We start from the raw sequence: 26,213 nt of genomic DNA, 5'->3' as shown, positions 1-26,213 counted from the left end.
GGGCAAAAGGGTCTTTTGGAAGGTGCATGAAGAAGAGAGGGAGGTGCAGGGGGGAAAAGCATTCTTTTCCTATAATGGTAATAAAAAATCTTAGGGACATACCTTTAAAACGGTACATAGTAACCGTTTTCTCTTTCCTTCACAAGCATAAACAAATTTAAGACTTTCTCTATGGTATATTTGTTCCACTTTCCATAGAGTTGATAAAGCAAATTAATCTCGGTATAGATAAAATCTCCACAAAATTGAAAACAAAATTAAGTTTCACGAAGTGATATCCAGGTACAAAATGCAAATATTACAAACATTCCTCTTTTTTCGTTCACCCCGTCAATTTGACAAAGGATGGAATTTACAAATGTATAATGTAGCAACTCTGGTTCAGTACGACACATACTGATGTTTATCATCAAACCATAGGTTTTACTAGAACTAAAATGCCACAACAGAGTGATTTAATAAAATTCTAAGTTTTACATATTTCAAAATTTAACTTCGAAGTACTTGATTTAGAGGTACTAGATCAACAACAAACGTACATTAAGGCACATTTTTTGTATGGAAATCGAAAAACTTAGATACCTTCAGAGGATCACCCAAATTGCCATGGCTACATTTATTGTATGTCTTGGTTTTCTTTTTTTGGTTGGTACTATAATCATACGTTCATCAAAAGGTAAAAAAGAAAACCATAGTGCACGCCAATTCCTATTCACAACTACGGACTATCGGATGACTCAAGCAATATGAACCAAAATGCAATCTAGGACAAAATAGTTACCATTTCAAACCCATGGCTAAATCTAGCAGAGCTTCAACTTGGCGTATTGTTTGTTGCTTCTCCTGTTGTTTCAGTCTATTTGCAACAGATTCAAGATCAAACCCTGATTCATTTTGTACTTCACTCTTTTCAGAACGAACCTCTCGCAGCAATTCATCCACCTCCCTTACGAAGTCCACCCTCAAAAGAGTCTCATCATCTTCAAGGGATGGTCTCAATGGCTCGTGATGCTAATTCCACATATGATTTAAAACAAAAATGTCAGGGGATTCAAACAGAGGTGGTTTTCAACATATTTTAGGGCATAATCTAACCTTTTCTCACTTTTAGTTTTAACCAAACTTATGTATAAATAAATAAACTTGAATCAATCTAAAAACTATCAATGTTTAAACAAATAAGCTTGGATTTAATCAATATATAACAATGGCTAGTTTCAATTGTTATTTAGAATTATTTGTGTTAATAATTTATCAATCAAATAAACTACCTAATTTAATATGGTGAAGTGGACTAACATTTGGTTGTTCCATTAAAGATTCAGTAGACCACTGAGTGGTATCGATACTTCCAACTGCATCTTAGAACCCACTCAATCATATAGTTATATTGGAATTGCAGCTTCAGTTATTTTCGCGAGAGGGAGGGAAAAACTCAAATCAAAGGAGTAACAACGTATCACTTGACTAAGGTGTAAGGCATGTAATCTAAAGGTGCACCTTACCTTATCTATGTCGAATGACTCCAATCCTGGTGGAACAAGAATACTAAATGGATCCTCGTGAGGAAATGCATCAATCATGACCTTCTTACATTTCTTTAGCCACACTTCAAAATCATGGCCGTCATACATAATCAAAAGATCATTAAGCAATCTCATCGCAGGAGTAGCCTCTCGTTTCAAGATCTCAGTCTACAATTAAGAACAAAAAATTACAAAAAAGAAAGTAAAAACTCTGAAACAATTATGAAGTTAAACCGTTGCAGACCTAATTTGCTGAAATTGTTCTAATGAAAATGTCAGGAACACAGTATCTAACACTTTCTTTTTGGTTGAAAATTATTAAAAATCACAAAATTCCATGGGGTTCTACATCTTAATTAACTTCTAATAATTCTATAGTTTTCTATAAGTTTTAACAAATTGAACAGTGTTTTAGAAAGGTGTTCCCAACGCTCCTCTTGTCTATAAAAGCGAATAGAAAAGTTTAGTTGAATCTACTATGGGAAAGGAAAAGGTCTAAAATACCCAAGGTATTTTAAAAAAAGGAATACAAAACTTAATTATATACACGTTAGCACTAAATTAAAAAAAATTCAAATGCTGTGGATGGAAAAAAATGTGGTTGGGAAGGTAGACCCCTCCTACTAAAGTTAGTAGATATGTTCCACAATGGAAATTTTGTTTTCAACAAAGGTGGTGGATATTCCGTACCAATAGTTAGAAGATCAAAAAGGATTCAAACCCATGGTCAATCCAACTCACCATGAGTTGGATTGGATTGAAAAAAATAAGTTTTTAATATAAGCCAAAATGAATCTAATGTACTTAACTCATGAGTTAAACAAGTTCACATTAAGTTGAAGATGAGTTGACTTGTAACCCATTTCTATATGAATTATGAATATTGTGGCTCAACTCAACAACATTTTTGAACTACAATAAATACGAGGGTCAAGCCAACCCCATGGCAAATTGCTCTTGAATGTATTGCAATAAATAGGTGACTCAAGCCAATCTACTTTGATTGAACAGCAATAAATATATGAAATAAGTTGGGGAACAAGACACGATGATAAAGCTAGGTTGTAAAATTTTTTGCTTATTATGAAATGAGTAGGCTTGAGTTGACCAATTTTTAACTCAACCTATGCTCGAGTTGACTCACTTTAGTACCCCTAAGCACAATCATAATTCAACAAAACTTATCCAAGTATGGAGTATTGATATAGCATTAAATTCAACAATGATTATCCAAGCCTGAATTACTGATACTTTAATTTGTCTCATATTTATATGTCTATATTCAATACATATCCAATATTAATAGCCATTTGTATTTGTGAAGTATCTTAGACTTTAAAACAATTTATGAAAAAAATGAGAATAAAAGTATGTATGGTATAAAAATGCACTGTTCCTTGATAAACCAAAAGTCGAAATTTGTCTTCTTTATTATGATTTGAGGAATGGGATGAGTATTATATCGTTCCTATTTGTAGACAATAAAAAGTGATGTATGATAACAATGATTTATAAGTTTTATTTTATTTTAAGTAAGCCTAATAAGTATGTTCGTAATTTGGATTTACAAAATTACAATTATATATTTATTACGTTTTATGAATTTTGATAAATATCTAGATATGAATCTTATAGGTATAGTATCCCATGTTCCTTTAGAAAAATTGCATCATTGTATTGCGTATGTATTGTATTGGATACTCGGATCATATTTCTGCATCATAGGGAACTACATTAGTTATTAAAATAACTTACACCCCAGGTCTGAAAAAGCTAGGAAAACTTTCTAAGTGGAGGTGCACATGAAAGCAGAATGACTGGAGGACAATAATAAAGGAAGGAAATTTGGGAAATCATCCAATTCTACCACCTATCATGACCACAGGGAAATGACACCACGAAGGGAGGCTTTGTACTAAAGTAACCATTTGCCCTTACTGTGAATTACTATTATAATTTATTAATTCATCCCTAAAAAACTGAAATGATTCAAACAAGAGCTGGTGCACCTAATTAAAAATGTAGCTATACAAGGGCAATTGTTAATTGTTACCTCAGCCCTTCTGTATAACAGATCCAGACTTCTAATGGCATCCTTTTCTTCCTGCAAAAAGTGATAAAATAATGTATAATAAAACAGATCATGATAGCCATAGGATGAAAAAAATTATACCACGTTCTTGCAGAAGTGGACACAGAACTAAATCTAACATTCACTTGTGATAATCTCTTTCAAATTATCATGATTATCCAACACAGAACTAAATCTAATGTTTACTAATGATAATTATCATATGATAATATCCAATACAGAACTATGCAGCTTTAAGTCTTTGCTTCATATGCACTAGAATAGGTATTTAATATAGATAGTTAACAATTGTAGTGGAAAACTGTTGCATGTTGTACCTATGGGTTGTTTACTTATTAGCATTAATTACTTATATATTCCTGATGTAATTTTCTTCTATATATAACAGTTGAAAATAGGACTGATTTTATTATTCTCAAATCATGAAAAATACATTCTCATATCCTCTATTTGTAATAATCTAATTCTCCTAAAAAGGGAAATAGGAAAACTAGGAAAACAAAATAAAATAAAAGATTATATATCTATTTCCTCTAATTAGAAATATTCTAAAGATATTTTCTCTAATTACAACAGTCCCCCTCAACTTGGTAAATGAATATTAATCATTCCCAATTTGCCTACAAGATCTTGAAATCTACCCAGAGGAAGCCCTTTTGTAAAAATATCTGCTATTTGAAGTTCTGTAGGAACATGAGTTGTAATCACAAATCCTCTGTCAAGATTATCTTTGATGAAATGTCTGTCAATTTCAATGTGTTTGGTTTTGTCATGTTATACTGGATTATGGGCTATGCTCATAGCAGACTTATTGTCACAGTGTAGTTGCACCGGGTTCTCCACTTTGACATTAAGATCATCCAAAATGATTTTCATCCAGAGTCCTTCACACATTCCTTGAGCAAGGGCTAGAAATTCACCTTCTGCACTAGAATGGGATACTCTATCTTGCTTTTTGCTTCTCCATGTTACCAGACTATCTCCAAGAAATACACAATACCCAGAAGTAGATTTTCTGTCAATAATAGAACCTGCATAGTCCGCATCAGTATATATCTTCATAGTCAATGTGTCTTCCCTTTTGAATAATAACCCCTTTCCTGGACTTGACTTCAAGTATTGGAAAATTTTGTCAACTGCTTGCATGTGTCTCTCTCTTGGATCATGCATAAATTGGCTCACTACACTCACAACATAAGTAATGTCTGGTCTTGTGTGTGATAGATAAATCAATTTTCCTACCAATCTCTGATATTGGGCCTTCTCTTAGGAGCACTTTCTTCACTTCCAATTCTGTGATTCTGTTCTATAGAAACTGTTGATGTTCTACATCGCAACTTTCCTATTTCGTTGAGGAGATCAAGTACATATTTCCTTTGGGAGATGAAAATTCCGTTCTTGGAGTAGGCAACCTCTATTCCAAGAAAATATTTGAGTTTTCCTAGGTCTTTCATTTCAAACTAAGCTGCCAATTTATCTTTTAATGCCAATTTTTCGGTTTCATCATCTCCTACAATAATCATATCATCCACATAGACAAGTAATAAAGTGAATTTACCTGTAGAAGAGTGCTTTATGAATAGAGTATGATCTCCTTGTCTTTGTCTGTATCCCAAGGAAACCATTGCTTTTGTAAATCTTCCAAACCATGCTCTAGGGGATTGTTTAAGACCATACAATGCTTTCTTCAGGAGGCATACCTTGTTTCTTTCATTTTTCACTTCAAAACCTGGGGGAATCTCCATGTACACTTCCTCATCTAGATTTCCATGAAGAAAGGCATTTTTCACATCTAGCTGGTGTAAGTCCCATCCAAAATGGGTAGCCAAAGAGAGAATAACTCGAACTGTATTCATCTTTTCCACTGGGGCAAATGTCTCCTTATAGTCAATCCCATATGTTTGAGTATATCCTTTTGCCACCAATCTAGCTTTATATCTTTCTATTGTCCCATCTGCCTTATGTTTCACTGTGAATATCCATCTACACCTTACTGGCTTCTTGTCTCTTGGCTTATCAACAATCTCCCAAGTTGAATTTCTTTCTAATGCATTCATCTCTTCTTTCATGGCTTGATTCCAATGTTCAATTTTCATGGCCTCCTAGATTGCGGTAAGAACTTTTGTGGCATCAATAGCAGCAATAAAACTTTTGTGCTTATCAAAGAGATTGTTAGTGCAAACATACTGAGAAATAGGATATTTAGCACATGATCTTCTTCCCTTTCTCAATGCAATGGGTAAATCCTCAGTAATACTTACCTCCTCCTCATTGATATCTTCAGGGATCCTCACCTCCGGATTAGACGATTTTTCTTGCTCGAGAGTCGAAGTGGGTTGTTTTCTTCTTTCATATTTGTTGCCAAAAAATCTGTCTTCTTCCTCTTCTTCCTCACTTTGGACTATGGTAGCTTCATTGCTCAGGTCTTGGGCATCCTGCAAAGACAAACGTGGTAATGACAAGGAGAGTTCATCGACTTCAAGTGCTTTCTCCCCCTGAAGTGGTGGACTAACATAAAAGGATTGTGTTTCATGAAAGGTGACATCCATGGTAATAAAGACGCGACGACTCTAAGGATGATAACATTTGTACCCTTTTTTATTAGAAGGATACCCAATAAAGACACATTTAAGAGCTCTGAGATCTAATTTACCACGGTTAGGATGATGAGACTGACAAAAACAACACATCCAAAGACTCGACTAGGAAGACTCGTTAGTAGGGAAGAAGAAGGAACAAAAGACAATAGAGACTCTATAGGACTACAATAGTGAGTGAGCTCACTTGAACCAGAGAAAGGGAAGTGGACAAGTGAACTAAACTAGCAGCTTGTCGGAGGACTGCAATGCGATCGGAGACGTAACTAACACAATCACAGTAGGTAGAAAAGACAATGAACGAATGATAATGGATTAATGAATCTTTCTTATTGATGGTAATATCTGAATAAACAAAAGTAAACAATAATTGGGAGTATAACCTCCTTCAATTACTTGGGAGCATAACCTCCCTCAGGAAGCATAGTCGTCTGTCAACAAAACTCAATAATAAAAAACATAACCCTAACAATAGCCTCTAGCTTTATTTATACTAATTATTTCCCGCTCAACTCATAGTAAATATTTCCTAGAATATATCTGCATTTAATATTAATATCCCTATATTTAATATAAATATCCCCCCGTATATTTCCCTGACATATATCCTTAATTATAAATATCTTATATTAAATATTTCCCTGGAATATATATATTTATTTACTGTAATTAACTTTTACTAGATATTCTCCTCGAATGTGGCTCTCTTTTACTGTAATTAGTTCCCGCCCATCCTAACCGCTGCGATAGTTAGGATGGTAATTCCTCAACCGTTCGGCTCAGGTCCTTCACTGCTTCCCACCGCTCGGCTCAAGCTCTCACCATCTTCCGCTGTTCGGCTCGACTCCCTACCACCTTTGGGCTTGACCTTTCTCTGCTTCCCCCCGTTCGGCCTGCTCGCTCCCTGCCTTCCATCGTTCATCCTGCTCGCTCCCTATGGTCCCCCGTTCGACCTGATCGCTCTCCGCCTTCCACCGTTCGACCTGGTCTTTCCCCATCTTCCACCGTTTGGTGCCCTTCTCCTTCTCTCCTATACCTTCTTCTCTCATATACCTTGTACCCTAATAGTTAACTTATGAACAATGCCCAAACTTGTAGACTTGTATGGGTGTGCGAGGCAACCTATAAATTTGATAACACTTGAGATTAAAACTGATAAAATATATTCTTGAGGGCTTAACAAATCCCTCTCATTATCTTCTATATATATTGAAAACACAAGAGTACATGGAACATCAAGAGTCTGCACTAGACCTCTAGGTACAGAACTAGGTACGACTCATTAATGGTCTAGCAGACAATCCTTAATGATGATATATAACAGTAATTATTCTAACACTCCCCCTCAAGCTGGAGCATACAGATTGTATGTACCAAGCTTGGAACAAATAAACTCAATCCGAGGTCCCCTTAATGACTTAGTCAACACATCTGCGAGTTTGTCATTTGATCCAACAAACTCGGTACATATTTCTTTTGACAATAATAACTTTTCCCGAACAAAATGACAATCAATTTCTATATGTTTAGTTCTCTCGTGAAACATTGGATTTGATGCAATGTGAAGAGCAGCTTGGTTATCACAATACATCTTCATACTCTGGATGTCACAGAAGCTAAGCTCTTGAAGGAACTGCTTCACCCATATAAGTTCAATGTTAGTGACGCCATTGCCCTATATTCAGCTTCAGCTGTTGATCGAGCCACTACATTCTGTTTCTTACTTTTCCATGAGATAATGTTTCCTCCAAGGAAAACACAATATCCAATAGTAGATCGTATATGTTGGAAGTCCCACATCGACTAGAGATAAGGCCAAATTAAAGTATATAAGTGGGTGCAGACCTCACCTTACAAGCCGGTTTTGTGGGGATGAGTTAGGCCTCAAGTCCACTTCTAACATGGTATCAGAGCTATGGTTAGAGCCTATCCTAGCATTATTGGTTGTTTGTTGGGCATATTGTTCCACCCATTATCGGGCCGCTATTGGACCACCCATTAATGTCTAATCTCACGCTCGAGATGTATATACCTCGGCGTGAGGGGGGTGTGTTGGAAGTCCCACATCGACTAGAGATAAGGCCAAATTAAAGTATATAAGTGGGTGCAGACCTCACCTTACAAGCCGGTTTTGTGGGGATGAGTTAGGGCTCAAGTCCACTTCTAACAGTATATCAATAGGAGCACATGCCCAATCGACATCACAATATCCTGATACCTGAAGGCTTCCTTTTTCTTCATATAACAGCCCTTGCCCAGGAGCCTTTTTCACATACCTAAGAATGCGAATGATAGCATTCCAATGGCCAACACATGGAGCTTGCATGAACTGACTAACCACTCCAACTGCAAAAGATAGATCCGGCCTTGTAATAGTGAGATAAATTAGTTTTCCAACTAGCCTCCTATATCTCTCCGAGTCGGAGAATAACTCACCTTCTTCTGTTGTTAATTTTTGATTTGGGTCCATAGGACTGTCAACCGGTCTACAATCAATCATGCCTGTTTCTTGCAAAATATCCAGAGTAACTTCCTTTGGGAGATTACAACTCCATCTTTTGACTGAGCTACTTCAATGCCTAAGAAGTATTTGAGGCTTCCAAGATCTTGGTTTGGAAATGTCTACACAAGTACTCCTTCAATTGAGATATTCTAGCAGTATAATTTCCTGTAATGACTATATCATCAACATATACTATTAAGTAAACACATTTCCCGAGAGACGAATGATAATAAAAAACTGAATTATCTGCTTCACTGCGTTTTAGCCCAAATTTTTGAACAATGGAGTTGAATTTTCCAAACCAAGCACGTGGTGATTGCTTGAGCCCATATAAAGATCAGTGCAATTTGCAAACCATACCAGACTCCCCCTGAGCAACAAATCCAGGAGGTTGCTCCATATAAACTTCTTCCTCAAGATCACCATGGAGAAAGGCATTTTTGATATCCAATAGATGAAGTGGCCATTGACGAATTACTGCCATTGCGAAGAAAAGATGAATGGTAGTCATCTTGGTCACGGGAGAAAAGGTGTCACAATAATCAAGGCCATAAACCTGAGTGTATCCTTTTGCAACTAGCCGAGCTTTTAGCCTATCAATGTCACCATTAGGGCTGACTTTAATTGCATATACCCATCGACAACCAACAACCTTTTTGCCCGGGAGAAGTGGCACAAGCTCCCAAGTATTACTATGGTCAAGAGCCTGCATTTCTGCAATCATGGCTTGTCACCATCCAGGATGATCAAGTGCTTCTTTCACATTTTTTGGTATAACCACATAAGACACTGAGGATAAAAGGGAATAAAAGAAGGGCGACAATCTGTGATAGCTAAGAAAATTATAAATGGGATGAGTGTTTCAAGTGGAACGAGTACCTTTTCTGAGAGCAATGGGCCAACCAAAATCATCTTCACCAGGAGGCGTGGCAAGAGGTGGTGAGGGAGAAGAATCTGAAGGAGGAGATCCACCATTTTCTGGAAGAGGACTACTCATCGGGGTACTGTGTCGGAAGATATCAATATGTGGAGAGGAAGGTTCGGGAGGACCTTGAGCATGACTTGGATTGACTGAGACATTGGAGATATTGGACTCAACCACTGGAAGAGGAAGGACCTGTTGGAGGATATGAACATCTTAAACAGATGGAGAGAAGAAAGATGTATGTTCAAAGAATGTAACATTGGCAGACATGTAGTACTTCTTGGTTTCATGAGTAACACCGGTACCTTTTTGAAGCCGAGAATAGCCTAAAAAAACACATTTGATCGCACGAGCGGAGAGCTTGTCTAGTCCCGGAGACATGTCGTGAACAAAACATACACAACCAAAAACTCGAGGAAGGGTGTGAAAGAGAGGATCATTGGGAAAGAGAATGGAGAAAGGGACTTTATTATTGAGAGAGGAGGAGGGCATCATATTAATAAGAAAACATGCAGTTAAGATGGCATCCCCCAGTGATGAACCGGAATATGGGCACAAAGCAAAGGGTACGAGCAGTTTCAACCAAGTGTCTATTTTTTCTTTCGGCTATACCATTTTGCTGGGGTGTATAGGACAAGTGGATTGATGCAAAATACCATGGGAGCTAAGGATTGCAGAAAAAGTGGATGAGAAATACTCTTTAGCATTATCACTTCTTAAGATTTTAATTACTTGACCAAATTGGTTCTTGATTTCATTCAAAAAGGATGTGAAGATGGGTAACAATTCAGAGCGATCTTTCATTAGATAAACCCAAGTACATCTAGAATTCTCATCAATAAATGTAACAAAATACCTAAAACTAAAAGAAGAGACGCGACTAGGTCCCCAGACATCAGAATGAATAATAGAAAAACTAGAATTACACATTGATTGAGACCTTTTAGGAAAGACAGATCTAACATGTTTTCCTAGTTGACAAGACTCACATTCTAAAGTCTGAAGATCAGTAAGTTCAGGACACATCTTTTTTAACTTTGACAAGTGAGGATGGCCAAATCGGTCATGTAACACTTTAGGGGGAAGAGCTGCAACATAGGATACCCGTGGACGAGATTCAAAATGGTATAAACCTCCAGCTTCATATCCTTCTCCAATCTGTCTCCCCGAGCCACGCTCCTGTATAACAAAAGATTTTGAATCAAAAGGTATTGAACAATGTAGCATTTTGGTTAACTGACTTGAGGAAATTAAATTGAATGGACAGTTAGGGACAAAAAGAACAGATTTCAGAGTTAGAGAGGGAGACAGGGAGACTTGACCGACTCCCTTTAAACAAGTTTTAGAGCCATTTGCAAGGGTAATGAAATGGGGTTTTTCTTGGAGGGAAAGGGTTGAGAACAATGAGATATTACCAGAGATGTGATCAGAAGCACTCGAGTCAATTACCCATGAATTTTGACCTTCCATGGATTGAGAAATGCAAGTGGATGTACTTGGGGATTGAGATGATTGTCCAAGCTTTGAACTTGATACTCTTCCTCAGTGAACTTGGAGTTGGAAGTGGGAGTTTCAGCCTTAGAGATATTGGCTGTTTTTGAAGGAAAACCATGCAAGGAGTAGCAGTTTTCTTGGGTGTGACCCACCCTCTTACAGTAAGTGCATTGTGGACGTCCCCGACCTCCACGTCCTCCTCCTCTAGTGCCATGTCCTCCTCTTCCTCGCATGGCAACCATGACAGATGGTTTCATTGTTTCATGAGCTTCCTAAGATTGAGGCACTGGAACACGAAGAAGACGTGTGGTAAAGGCTTCCAAGGAAGGGACCTCATGACTTGTCAGAAGTTGATCTCTGATATGATTCAAATCTGGATGTAAAGCACGGAGGATCATCACCATGTAATACTTGTCAAGCTTCTTCTTGATGTCTTCCGAAGATTCCACTTCCAAGAACATTCTCAACTCTTCCACAGCTGCTTGGGCTTCAGTCATGAAGGAGACCATATCATGGTCAGTCATTTTGAGACATGCAAGTTTGTTTGTTGTATAATAGAGACGTTGAATATCATTAGCATAAATGCTTTGAGCTTTCTTTCAAAAAGAGTGACACGTTTTGAAGGCTCTAAGAGATATCAAAAGTCGGGGTTCCACAGATTGCCACAACCGGCACACAATTGGAAATCTGCTTGTTTCCATTGTTCAGCTTTTTCAGAAGGTACTTGGCTTCCATCCTGCTCAAGGTGGTCATAATGTCCTTGACCGAGGAACCACATTTCCACGGCAGCAGACCAAGACAGATAATTCTTTCCGTTTAGCTTTTCGGAAGTAATTGAGGGACTTCCAGAGAAAGAAAGAACACTTCCAGACGCCATTCTTGATAAAAATAGGAGAAGGAAAAGTGCGACAGTGAGGAACCAGAAAACCCTAGAGGGTTTCTTAGGGTTTTCTTCAAGGGGAGCTTCTGAACTTCACTGAAGTAAGGTTTTGAGGGTCAGAACAGAGAGAGGAGGCTCAGGCGACAACTATGGAGGTGTCACGGTGACTTTCCGACGGGCAGAGGGCGGCGTGTGAACAGTACGCACCTGTTCGCAGCGCACAAAGAAGCTGTGCGTGGCGGAGCGTGGAGGAGAATCAAACTCCGGCACCGGTGGGGGTGGTCGTCGCGTGAAGAGACGAACCAGATCCAGTGGTCGCCGGACAGAACAGTGACGGCGGACGGCGGTGTACAGATGCAAGATGGCAGAGAACCAAGTTGAAGAGCTTCAAACTGCAGTTGACAGCTGCAGATAGTGACAAGACAACCGCGGACAACGGCAAAGGGCATCGGACAGATGCGAACAACAATGACAATGCTGGTGGACAACCCAGGACAGAGACCAGAGCAGGATGAACCTGCTCTGATACCAACTTGAGATTAAAACTGATAAAATATATTCATGAGAGCTTAACAGATCCCTCTCATTATCTTCTATATATATTGAAAACACAAGAGTACATGGAACATCAAGAGTCTGCACTAGACCTCTAGGTACAGAACTAGGTACGACTCATTAATGGTCTAGCAGACAAGCCTTAATGATGATATATAACAGTAATTATTCTAACAACAACCATGGTTCCAGCATCTCCAAATAATTCAAATTTTTCTCATCAGTCAATTCACCTAGACCATCTCCTCCTCCTCTTATCACCTCCCAACAATTTACTTGAATGACCTGTCCAATGCCACATGGTGAGTCCTATTCATCGAGTCCTTCATCATTGGCATTCCATACTATCTCCTGATAATGAAGATTCTAGTTGGCCTCTTGCTCCTGTTCCTATTATTCTTTTACCTCTCTTTGATCCATACTATCTCACTATTATTAGACTTGATCTATCTTTTGTAATGGGTGTTGTTAGTCAGTTTATGCAAAATCCTTATATTAATCATTGGAATGCTATCATCCAGATCTTAAAATACCTTAAAAAAGGTTTCAAGGCAAGGTTTGTTGTATGAAGATAAAGGGAATACCCAAATTTCTAGGTATTGTGATGTTGATTGGGCAAGATCTTTTACGGATACATGTTCTACTACAAGGTAGTGTGTTCTCATTGGAGGAAACATTATTTCTTAGAGAAACAAGAAAAAAATTGTGGTTGCTGTTAAAGCTGCATATAGGGCAATGGCATTTCTCACTTGTGAATTTGTATGAGTGAAACAATTTCTTGAAGAATTTATTTGTTCCAAGCTTTGTACATATAATATATATGCTCCAACTTGAGGGGAGAGCTAGAATTGGTACTAAATATAGATAGTTATTAGAATAACTAATTTAGGTAGTTGTATTGGAAAATTACTATATGTTGTACCTATGACCTGTTTACTTATAACCATTAATTACCTAGATATTCCTGGTGTAATTTTTTTCTATGAATAATAAAGATCAACGGAGAGATAATCAATCTCTTCTTATAAGCTATTTTTCTCATATTTTCAGTCTTAGTATGTGTAAATTTATTTGGCTTAATAATGTTTTAAACATAATATTGGTAAAGAATCTACCAAATGATAAAGGTAGCTGGAATCAGTTTACAGCTTAAATGAAATTGCAAATTTAATGAAATTAAAAGTTGGACAGAAGAAATCCACTGAGCGAAAAACACCAATTAGATTATATATATCCACTCTTTCACCTGCCCAACTATAGGATTACACAATACTTAAAAACCATTTAATTCCACCTTCTGAAAGTTAGCTACTAAATTGGTCAGTTTATTTCTAAACCAATATTGAAATTTCATAAGAAAATTATAATTCTGTCAAGTTTCATTTCAAAAAACCGTGGCATGATAGAACTTCGTCAGTCAAGAACACGGTAGTGGCCATCACTTGCTGGCCAGCTGCTACCTCCTGTATTACAAACTTCCAGTTTTCAAAAGAGTACCTCACTCCTTGCATATGATCAACTTTCTTTTGTGATGAGGAATAAGTAAATATTAGTCCATCTTAATTAAAAAGAAATAGTAATTTTTAGTTATAATTTGAATCTAACAAAATTTGGTAGTGTCTACAAAATATTAGTATATTATGTACACACATGGTGCCCACCCACCGAACTTTAGTCTGTAATCAAATATAATTGTGGTCTAATTCACAACGCACCAATTTGTTGATCATAAGCTGTCAAAATATGATAATTTGAGTAACAAATATAAGCTACTTGCTTACTTCTTTTTCTTCACAAAATGAAATTATTTGCACAAGTTAATTGACCTAGGACATATTAGATGCTAAAATAGTAACTTACATCACGCCGAGCAAGATCAAGCCGATTCCATATGACCATTAAAACAAGTTCAGTAAGCTCTCCTTTCTCAGCAGCTTCCTCAATTCTCTATCAGAAAAAGGACAGTCAGTTCTCTGAATAAACACACACATATGAGAAAAAAATGTACAAACCAATCAAAGGAAGAAAATAAAGGCTTATGCCTTCTAGTGTTAAATTAGCTTCTTTATAATAATACTATTGTCCTATTTATATGCATAGGTGATGTGCAAACTATCAATGAATAATGAACTTAGACACTATACACGAATATTATCGAATGAGAGGAAATTATGCAAAAGCATGTTAAAAGGATATAGTGATGAAGATCGTTTTCCTTTATTTTTCATCTTGTTTGTCCTTAGTGTTTCAATTTTTTAATGTGAACTATATCACAAATTCCTTCATTTAAAAACGAAGATTTTGTATTTTTAATACGTGACAGATTTCCCAGCCCAGACGTCAAATTTATAAAGTTAAGAACAATCCCACGTTCTTCAATTTCAAGTTTATAATGCCACTTCTCCATTGAATTTCATATTATAGTTAGTGTTGATCCAGTATGTCAATTGCGCTGCAATTGGTTTCTTGATGCTTACCAGAAGAGAAAGAAGATCCTTATATGGCCAAGGAAAAAACAATCTAAGCTTTAGCTTGGTTACCCAACATTTAATCAAGACGAGCCCTAAACTTAAAAGTTGAAAATACACATTAACTCATGAGGACATATTTTTATCTGCTAGCCATTCAGTATATTATTGCACTTAGAAATTACCTCTTCCACTTCTTCAGGAACCTTGAGAAAGCTTGCAACTAGTTTCCTTGCTTTAATGACATCTTCTTCCGGGTATTCCTTCAACCGTAAGCCAATTTCACGATACTCTCCCATCTTTCTTTCTTCTTCCTCTTCTTCCTGTCTGCGTCTTCGTTGCAACTCCTTGGTCTTCTTTCGTTGCTGGGCTTGCCATTCCTATCCTAGAGAAGGTTAATGAAACTGCCCAAACAAAAACATCCCGAGTTCCAGCTATTTTGGTTTTACAACATAGTTATCAAACAGAAAACAAACATGAAATCAGAATCGCATCAGCCTTTAAAGATGTGATGATATGTTTTCCCTAATCATATGCTATCATTCCCAAGGTTATTACTAGAAACACAGGCTAATTGACAGACAAAACAAAGCAACACCATTTTCTATATGTAACAAAAATTTACAGGCAGTGGCCACATAAGACGAACAAGTAGTTTAAAAAGCATTGAATGAATGGGCAACATAGTATCCATTTCGAAAATTAAGCAACCCAAACTTAATAATAAAGGAAACAAAATAGTAGTTTACAGCGCTAGAGGAAACTTTTCTATAAACATTTTTGAAAGAGAAAAATAAAAAATAAAAATAATTTTTCACAAGCTTATGCATAAGTTAAAATAAGATTTTTACCAAGCTAATAAAAAATAACTTATGGAAGAGTTGATTTGAAATTTCGTTTTGACTCGATTTTCTCGAAACATACACTTAACCAGAAATGAATAGTATTAAAATTACAAAGTGTTTAGAATGCATACATCGTCATAGTACTCCTTGGGCATCCCTTGTAGAAGCTCCTCTTCCTTTTCCCCTTTCACGCATCTCCTTAAAACTGAGGAAAAGCCAGAAACACAGTAAATAAAATAATAAATTTAGAGAAGGATGTAAAATAGGTGGTGGCAATGACTAACCTGCGCCAGATGTGCATTTGTATAAAGAAGGAAAGGTGGGAAGTGTCGTTACAGCAGGAAATGAACAATAACAAAGCGAAAGTGGTGATGTTAGAGAAAGAAGGTTCATCCCAACGAGAGAGAGAGAGAAGGGATTCTTTCTTTGATGAAACGAAAGAGAAGAATGGGTGAATAAACTAAACTGAAGTGTTGCTATATTATGGCGCAACTAGTAGCAGCTACGAACTACCACCAAGAAAATGTTGAGTAGGAGAGGGTGAAGTGAAGAAGAAGAAGAAGATGATGATGATGAGCCAAGGTTTGCTCTTGCTGTCTGTAAAAACAGGAATTTGGCCGAAAGGGTTTAAAAAAGGGTCACGAAGTTGGAAAGAATACCTTATTATCTCTATTTAGAATTTATAACAGTGTAATAGAAATTGAACCCCAAAAAATGTCTCTGGAAAATAAAAACTATCATTTAGACGTATTCTTAATTTCAATTTCCATTTTTGAAAAAAAAAATTGATAATTATAAAAGCCAAATAAAGATAACAAATTGAGTAATTTTTAATGAGTAATTAAGATTTAGTTTTTGAAGTTACATCGTTATGATAAAATTGTAGATTATATCAGTGAAAGAACCAAAACGTTAAGTATGTGAAAAAAATGTAATATCATTTTAACGTCGACAAATGACTGATTCCAATTTATAGTGTTTCTTGATGATAGGATTACAAATGTAAGTTTTTCAAATAAGATAAAAAAAATAGTGTCATGTGAGCATACTGGATTTTTTTAACTTACTTCCTCGGTAACATGATTTTCTTGTACCATGTCAGCTCATTAAGCAACTTTTTTTATAGAAAAATAGCTATCGTTCGGAATACTTCATCTATACATTATTAATTACCAATTAAGCTATTTCAAATTAATCTGTTATAGATAACCGAAAAAATTAAACTATTTCGAATTAATTACCAATTAATAAATAATCAATTGTCACAAAAAATTAAACTATTTTTTGTTCTTAATTTTTCTAATGTTGCGATAGGGGGAGCTGAGATTTTTCCTTTTGGAGTTTTTGTTGTTGATTAGCAAAAGGTCTTTGAATTAGAACCCATGTTCTCCGAATGGGACAGATGAGTGTGTGGAGAATCCATGAGTCAATGCAGATGGAAGGTGTGATTGCAATTGGACAACAACCTGCACAAATCACCAACCTTGAAACTCTCCAAGACGGGGTTTCATTCTACTCATGTTCTGTCCCTGTTGAGTACCTTCTTCATCAGTATTGTTCCCACTCTCCCCACGATGATAACCACCAAAATCGCTATACCTACAAAACAATATGATCAAAGAAATCACAATCTTTGATCTTAACCACTTTACCCAACCTTGTTTCCTTCGAACTTGGAAGAGTCTGATTTTGATGAAGTAGGTGTACTCCTTAGAGACAAGTAGGTGTACTCCTTAGTTTGAAGTAGTTGTCACACATTCAAACTGGATTTAGACAACCACCAATTGTAGCAACGGTGAACCACCAAAGTCCATCTCCCTGGAGCATAGTCAGGAGTCGCCGGAGTTCTATATTTTATTTAAAACTTAAAATAAAATAAATTTTACCTGCAACTACATTATATCATGTCATTAAAAATTATACAATCAATAAATTAACACAAATTTTAACGTCATCCAATCTAATTATCGATACAGTTTTATTTGAGTCAATTTTAAAAAAAATAAAGACGTAATTAAGATCAAATAAAATACAAAAACATATTTAAGGCGATTTAAAAAAATAAGAACATTAAACCTTATTTTTAGTGAAGGTTTGCTCTACTATATTTTGAAGGTATAATTTTTAACTTTAAATTGATAAAATTAATCATAGAAATGGTCAGTTTGTCACGGGGTATATCATTAATTTATGACGTCACTCAATTTTATCAAAATACAATTCTCATTAAATCGGTTTCATCATTTGCAGATAATATCCATATCCAAGCAAATACCTCCGTTCTCACAGGAATATAGAGAGCATGAGAGAGAAAAAGACATGACAGTGATCAATACTTTCTTTTAAGACATGTTTTACGAGCAGTGTTATCACATAACCTGCAACAGCACCAAAACAAACTACATTTACATCTTCTAGACACGAAGAGCAAGCTAAGAAAATTAAAAATTGTCACTAATCCTATAAATGCTTATCCTCTCCCTCCATCTGTGGCTCTCACTGCAATATTTAAATGCGAGGGGTAGAGGATATTTGTCAGTCTTCGCACTATAGCCTTTGCTTCACCCTCCTTCCATTTATGTCGCTGCCATCAAGTATTGCTTCATTCCTATGTTTGCACAAGTAGTCCGAGTGCTCCGTAAATCTAGCCACATACTCTAAAAGCTCAGTCAAAACAGATGGGCAACTTTCTTTCAAGTACTCAAAACCATCTGTTTGCATCACAGCTGAAGAAACAAAAGGGAGGAGAATACTTAGCCGGCAGGTACACAATTATAGTTCTGGACGAAGAATAAGATAGAAATAAATTTTGCTATCGTTGCTGTTAACGGTCCATTCTAAATTTTCCAAATCAAAAGAGTTGGTTACAAGCCAACTTATAGACCACTACTCATGATAGACTAAGAATTAAGACCATATATAACGAATTCTTGAGATCACTAAAACTAAATTAGCTAATTATTTTCTAAAAGAAATCATTAAAAGCAACACAAATCAAATCCTTTAAGCTTAGGATATTTTTCTTTAAAATCAAACTGGAAGGTATGAGGGGTAAGACTAAAACCAAACTATTTTAAACAGCCAAACGGATTAAATCAAGAAACCAATCAAACAAAAAAAATATTTTTTTGTTGATACTTGGGTCAGTTACTGATTCCTATTGTTAATCATGCCTTTAATATATAGTTATATTGATTTTAGAATTATTTGAACTTTTAATAATATTAGTAATGTGATGTATGTTGGATATTTGGTTATGATGAAGTATGAGTTTAGGACATGGAAAGTATACATGGCTATGCATGTTCTGTAATGCACTTTTTAATAAAAGGTTTACAATGAGCTATTATTATGCGTAGTTTTTCATGACGTTATTGATTTTGTTTATTTTAATGTCACTTTCAAGGTCTGATCGTGACTTCATCAGTTATTATTTTTAGCTATATTTTTGTTAGTTGGTATGCTGGCAATTTTGAAGGTCATAATTTTAAATAAGTGAAACTGAACCGCAAAAGACTAATCTGGCTTGATTCATATTAGATATGGCATTCAAACCAGACAGGGAACGCACCTATATGTCAACAACAAATTTAACTTTCAATGATAGTTACATACTCTTTAAGAGACCCTTCAATGTTCCAAATTAACCCCTAATATTGCACCCTTTTTAGCTGTATGTTCAAGAAAAAAAAAGTTTTAAGAACAAAAACATACCTCTGAGATTTTCAGGCTGTGCAACGAATTTCAGACAGACTGCTTTCAGTTGGAAACAATGGTGCTGCTCTGCCAAGGCCAGAGTCGTAGCAACAGTGTTTATTGCAACATCTTCACAGAGATTTGTTTCACACATTAGCCTAACTCTCTCTAAGCCATACCGATCAGCAGCTGCAAGCAGATGCTGAGCCATCAAGGTAGTAGCCCCTTTCGAGTTCAACCCAGTAAGCTCTTGCATGTCAGGTAGTGAGTCATAATATATAACATGAAGCAATGCCTACAAAATATTGAAATATGGAATAGTAAAGCAGACATGTTGCAGTTCTTTTTGTAATAGAATGATATTAAACTTTATTTGTCAAGACAAATAACAAATCTCATCACACCCAATCCAATTTCTGCTTGCAAATAGTATGTAAACCATATGAAGACAATAGGAGTTCAAGAAGCCAAACACAAATATACAAAAGGCGCAAGTGTGTGTAGGTATAAAATAAACAGTTACCTGGTTTATCCTCATTGTGCTTCATACCATTTGGACATATTCCAATATGCATTAATAAATATCATAACTAAGACAGTACTTCTTAAGGTAATAAATATCAGAAAGTAGAAAAATAGAAAAGATTTAGCTACACATTTGGTTTCTATAGGCACAATTTAAACGTTATAGTCCCTATACCTAGAAGCTAGACGTTTTAGTCCCTACATTGCTCTTTAATTCCGCTTACCTCTGTGCAGTTCAGTGTGTTTTAACTCTCTCAGGTGAAATCGACAGAAAATAGAACTAGCAGTGCAAAAGCAGCACAAATTTTCTGATGGTTGTTAAACTGACACAAATTTCATGTCCAAGTCACAGACTTTGGTGGTTTAACACCCACCAACAAATTTATGGCGCTTTTACCAGACTGAATTTAGACATACTTAATAGAAACTAACACGAAGTAGAAGTGCTAGTGTAGGGACTAAAACATCTAGTTTTTAGATATACGAACTTAATATAAAAATTGTACACAAGTGTATACAGATCAAATGAGTAGAGGTATCAACTTGACCTATGGCATGGGCCACTCTTAACCCATCCTTAAAAAAGCCTCCTTTTAGGAAGCTCATCAGATTGGGGCCATGAAAACCCAACCCACAAGACCCTTTCTTAAGTGGGTTAAGGTCAAGATTAAGGTATCCTACTACAAAACTTTAATTAACTCTTAGAAACAATACCATTTATCTACACATATAAAATTATATCTATATTTTATTAAATAGTCTAATATGTTATAATTTATTATATTTAAATCAATATTTTATATCATACTTATTATGTTATTAAATAAAATATATAATATATAACTTAATATTGTTATTGACTATAATCTATTTATTAATTTTATCAATTAAAAAAAATACTTATAGTATTTAATAAAGTACATAATACATTGTGATAAAATTCTGAACATAAAAAAAGAAACATGGAGTCTAACCAAAATATGAGAATATTGGATTAATTTTAATAAAATTCACACTTAAGTTTTTTTATAATTACTAATTATATATATATATATATATATATATATATATATATATATTAAAATAAATAATAGGTAGAATTTAAGTATAAATTTAAGTCATACATTAAAAAAAGAAAAAAATAAACAACTTATAATAAAAAATCCATAAATTTATTATTTATAAATTCATTACTTTAAACTTTCAAATTGAGAAGTTCTTTTTAGTTTTAATTCATATCTAGATGAATTTTTTTACCCAACAAAATTAAATGACTATCTTATATACTTTTAAAATATGTTTAACCACTCAAAAATAATTAAATATGTTTAACCAATCAAGGATTTCAACCTCCTATGTTACTGCATAATTTTCTTATATAAGAAACCAATCAATTTATTGAAATTGCTTACAAAGTCAATATTAATATAATTAAAATGTTTGTATATAATTCTTTGACAAATTAAAAGTACTTAAATTTGAGACAAATTAGAAATTAATTGCATTTTTTTATTATATTCAAAATGGATATTTATTTTTTAAAGAAAGCCCATAGGATGGCTATGACCGAAGGACTTTTATAAATATTTTGACACAGTCTACTTTTTCATTAAGAGGCTTTTTGGCCCTGTAAATTTTTTTTGCTCTAACTCATGTGGATCAGAACCAAACCATGTGATAGGAGCCAAATTGACAAGTATACTGTTGTAGAGGGGGTTTTGGAGGGAGGACTTGGGGCTGAGGTAGCTTTGAGCTCTCGAGAGCGTCATTGCTTTTTGGTATCAGTTTTTATACAGAATAATAATACATAGTATTACCAGTATCTCTGCTTCTCTCTATTCTTAAGTGCATACATTTTCTGATTGCTATCAACAAGATTTAAGCATCCAGAAAAATGAAACTGTTTAATAAGTTCCGAATTCAAAGCATAACTTATAAAAAGCATGAACTAAACCAAAAACTAGCCATGTCCACATATAGTATCATAAGTATCATATATCAAACATTATAATATCATACAATGTTAGTAATGTTACAGTACTAATTAATTATATTAACTATCAGCCGTAACAACTTGCCAAAGAGGAACCAAGCACTAAGGAACCAGAACCAGAAAAGAACGCACAAACTGAGTCAATTTATAAGGAACTAGTCTATCTTTAAAAAAAAGGTTGTATAGGTTCTTCCAAAAGAACCTATTATATGATCTCAGTTAAAAACTCACATCTGAGTCAATTTATAAAGAAATAGTATATGTGTTCATTAGATCCTTTTATAAAATAATAACAAAAATAGCAAAACTGTCTGAGAGAAATGTGTTCATTTCTAGTTAAAGAAATACAGCATAAATGTGTTCATTTCTAGTCAAAGAAATACAACATAAACGTGTTCATTTCTCGTTAAAGAAATACAACATAGGACATGTGGATCATAATTGTTAGATGTAACGGTCTTAGGACCATCTCTTTGTATTTTCTTATTTATAAATGCATAACCCTATGTGCTTTACACACACTACGGATTTGCCCTATGCCTCTCTCTTTTATTTTAAGATAATATCAGTTTGGTGAGTCAATTTTTAATTTTCCATATGCAGCTCATTGAGAAACAAAATATTGTAGCAAGATCTAGTGCGAAAGCAAAATAGCTATTACCTTGGCCTACTTGTGAGCTTATTTGGCTTAAACAATTACTAAAGAATTGCAATTTAAATTCGTCACTCAAATGACACTTATACATAACAATCAAATTGTTATTCATATTTGCTCAAAGCTCGTCTTTCATGAAATGACCAAACATATTGAGATTGATTATCGTTTTATTCGAGAACATATTGCATTTGGATAAATCTAAGACTGAGTTTGTTAATTTTAATGATTAACTAACATATGTTTTTACTAAATCACAACCAGAACATAGAATTGATTATATTTGTAAAAACTTAGTACATATGATTTGTATGTATAAGCTTGAAAAAGGGTTAGATATTATAGGTTTAGACCCATCTCTTTGTATTTTCTTATTTATAAGTGCATAACCCTATGCGATTTACACACACTAGGGATTCAACCTTTGTCTCTCTCTTATTTTAAAGATAATCATCAGAACCTTTTTTTCTTTTGCTAACACGTTTGAATATAAAAAATAAAAAACAACTAATGCAAGAAAGGTACCATTGGGCACTAATTCAGTTGCAATGATATGCATAACAAAAGGTAACAAGGAAAATAACTTAAAAAATCAAGAAGCACATTGCGTATACCAGGCCATAAACAGAAAGAATAACCAAAGTATATTTTTCAACCACATCACAAGCATAAATCAAAGAAAGAACATAAAGAGCATTCGTTCAAACCTTGAAAACTGGAGCCTCCATGTCTTCAATTTTTATACAACGGGTATTCTGATCTTTCATAGGACCAAAAAGTTGGGCCCTGAAAACTGGTGAGCGAGCAGCTAGTACCAATTTATGAGCAGCAAAAACTTCTCCATTCACTTCAAAACTCACATCACTGCCTTTCCCACTTTCTAAAAGCTTCCCAAGTTGCTGACCAATGTTAGAAGGCATAATTGGAATTTTATAAATTTTAGGGCCCTCTGTGTGTGATTTCACTACACCAACACTACAATTAACGCTAAGGCAATCGTCTTTAAGGTAATCTGATGTCTCTAGTGCTGTTCTCTTAAAAAACCGCTTGTAACCCCTGAAACACCCAATTTCAAACAATTAGCATCTTGACCTTTCTTATCACAAAAAGTTATGAAGGAGTATTTGGCCAAAGCGAAAGTCATGCATTAACATCTTCTATATATTAAAAAATACATTTAGAGATGGAGGGAGCACAGTTAAATTCAGTTTACATACACATACTTCCGAAGCGAATAGAACGAGTGAAAAGAGCTAATTCGGATTTTTGACCATCTAACTTTACAAAAACGATCGAGGTTAGTTTCGAGTTTTACCATCCACGTATGGTTGTGTGGTCAAGATTAGCTCTTATCACCTTTCATGCTCTGATTTGAAGGTATGATGACATTGTGTTGTTTAAGTAAAGGGTCATAAACCAATCCCCACCCACATGCAATCTGAAGAATTAATAACTAAGCTTCAGTTTAGCAAAACATAAAATTATGAAAAGATATTGAACAACATGAACCCTACCCCCGCCGAAATAACAAAACCCCAACCGTTTGCCTTTATAAAAACACAATTACCATTCGTTACTCCAATCCCTCCTCCAACAACATTTAAACCCGCAACATATACCTTCCACGTTTAAGCAAAATCCCACCAGCCACTCTCTAATTTCCCTCATGCAAATACAATACCCAACAAAATATTACAACCAGAACCAATCCAAGTAAATGAAAAACAATTGTGAATTTTAAACAATTAAAAATAATACAAATCGCATATCCAACTTGCTCACCACATGCTACCACGGTATTTTAACGTGTAAGGTCCACTCTCGAGGGTCCTCTCGAAATGGCTATGCACCTTATGCCTCTCCTTCCCACTCTGATCCAAAAGGGTCAACTCAAAAAGCGCTCTAACATCTGCCCCTTCGCTAGCCAGCGCGATGAAGAGAGAAACGTACGTAGCATTGTCCTCCACGCTCTTCCCATCAGGGTAAAAATAGATCGCCCAATCGTACCCTCCCACCGAAAATATATCCGACGCTATATACTTCCCAATCCCAATCCCCTTAGACAGAGCATACCCCGTGATCTTGAACCGGTGCGATCCCCTCACGGTGTCGGTCACCGACGTCGACGACGTCGTCGCCGGTGGCGCTGACGACGGTGACGCCGACGAACAATTAAAGGACGGCCTAGCGGTTTCTCTCAGAATCTTACCCATGCGCAAGCCAGGACAGCGGCAATGCCTCGGAATTTTGCGTAATTGAATTTTCTTCTTCAGAATCCAAAACCGATCGGGGACGTAAAAATATTAAACGGGATCTGCGATCTGGGCGCGGAATCCCAGGAATGGGGAGAAGCTTTGAAAATTTTCAGAGAGGAAATCTAGGGTTTCGTGGGAGGGTCTAATTTTCTAGGGTTTGGACTCTGAGCGAGACGGAAGAGGAAATTATAATGGATGGTGACGAAGAAGATGACTTTAAATGGCTTTGTGATTAATGCCCACAATTGAATTGGGAAGTAGTAATGAATAGTGCGGTGCGACGCGCTTGCGCGTGGTTTCACCAATGCCTTAGCCGACTCGCTTTGCTTATCGGACACGTGTGGATTATTACAACGGTACGCAAAATGTCGGAAACTTACGTGAGTGACAGTAAAATATAGTCACGTTTGGCGGCGCCTAAATTTCCTCTTCGCAATTAAAAAATAAATAAAAGAAGCACCACGCACTTTAGTTTTGAGTTGTTTTAATTTATTCATGATTTAATCTCTTGTTATTATTTTCTTTCAGAATGTTAAATAAATTTTTTTTCCTTTAAATTAGATCTTTATTTTTATAAAAATGAATCAAATAGATTTTTTCCGTCAAATTAAACAGACGACGTTAAATATTATGTCATTTGACATGCTGTGACAGTGTTGTTTTAACACAAGTGTCATTAAAAACATGAGTAAATTCTATTATTTTAAATTTTGAATTAAAAAAGTGAAAATTCAATAGAATTCACCTACATTTTGAACGATATGTGTGTTAAAACAATACTGTTTAGGTGACACAATATTTAACGTAGTCTAATCAATTTGACGTAAAGATCATATTTAATTCAATTTTACAAAAATAAAAACTCAATTGAGACGCCAGATAATCCTATTTGAGATTCTGGACGAAATTAAAAATATATTGAAACATTAATTCTTTATTTATTTAACTCTTCACCAGATAAATGTGGTGAAGGAATCTAACAAATTGGTTTTCTTTACTTGTATGTTTAAAATGGAATTAGAATTAATATAACTAACAAAATTAATTAAAATGTCGTTTACTATAACTTTATTTAATTAATTTCAATTTAAATATATATATTTATTTAAATACATGTTATCTTATTTTAGTATTAAATTATCTTTCTTATAAGAATTATTGTATATTATTTTGATTTATTTCTTTTATTGTTGCATTACATTAT

General features: G+C 35.1%; 2 protein-coding genes and 1 pseudogene across 2 annotated transcripts; all 3 read right to left on the bottom strand.

Annotated features, from left to right (window-relative positions):
- Window positions 1-245: 245 nt before the first annotated feature.
- On the bottom strand, window positions 246-16,536 carry PAC (pale cress protein (PAC)). Its single transcript, XM_088096706.1, has 7 exons — window positions 16,170-16,536; window positions 16,017-16,090; window positions 15,226-15,420; window positions 14,433-14,519; window positions 3,580-3,630; window positions 1,506-1,694; window positions 246-1,011 (listed from the first exon to the last, which is right to left on the bottom strand). Exons 1-7 carry the CDS (start codon window positions 16,276-16,278, stop codon window positions 778-780), a joined length of 939 nt encoding a protein of 312 aa, XP_087952832.1. The 5' UTR covers window positions 16,279-16,536; the 3' UTR covers window positions 246-777.
- Window positions 3,639-11,661, bottom strand: LOC148194353 (uncharacterized; annotated as a pseudogene).
- A 1,669-nt stretch (window positions 16,537-18,205) lies between the features above and the next one.
- Window positions 18,206-25,242, bottom strand: LOC124844115 (BTB/POZ and MATH domain-containing protein 2-like). Its single transcript, XM_047320980.2, has 4 exons — window positions 24,537-25,242; window positions 23,462-23,810; window positions 19,600-19,876; window positions 18,206-18,611 (listed from the first exon to the last, which is right to left on the bottom strand). The coding sequence occupies exons 1-4, from the start codon at window positions 24,965-24,967 to the stop codon at window positions 18,433-18,435; spliced, it is 1,236 nt and encodes a 411-aa protein (XP_047176936.1). The 5' UTR covers window positions 24,968-25,242; the 3' UTR covers window positions 18,206-18,432.
- Between the last annotated feature and the right edge of the window lie 971 nt (window positions 25,243-26,213).

The sequence above is a fragment of the Vigna umbellata genome, chromosome 8, assembly GCF_029865625.1.
Source record: "Vigna umbellata cultivar VRB3 chromosome 8, Vumbellata_1.0, whole genome shotgun sequence".
Lineage (NCBI taxonomy): Eukaryota > Viridiplantae > Streptophyta > Magnoliopsida > Fabales > Fabaceae > Vigna > Vigna umbellata.
This window is presented reverse-complemented; position numbering and strand designations above follow the sequence as displayed.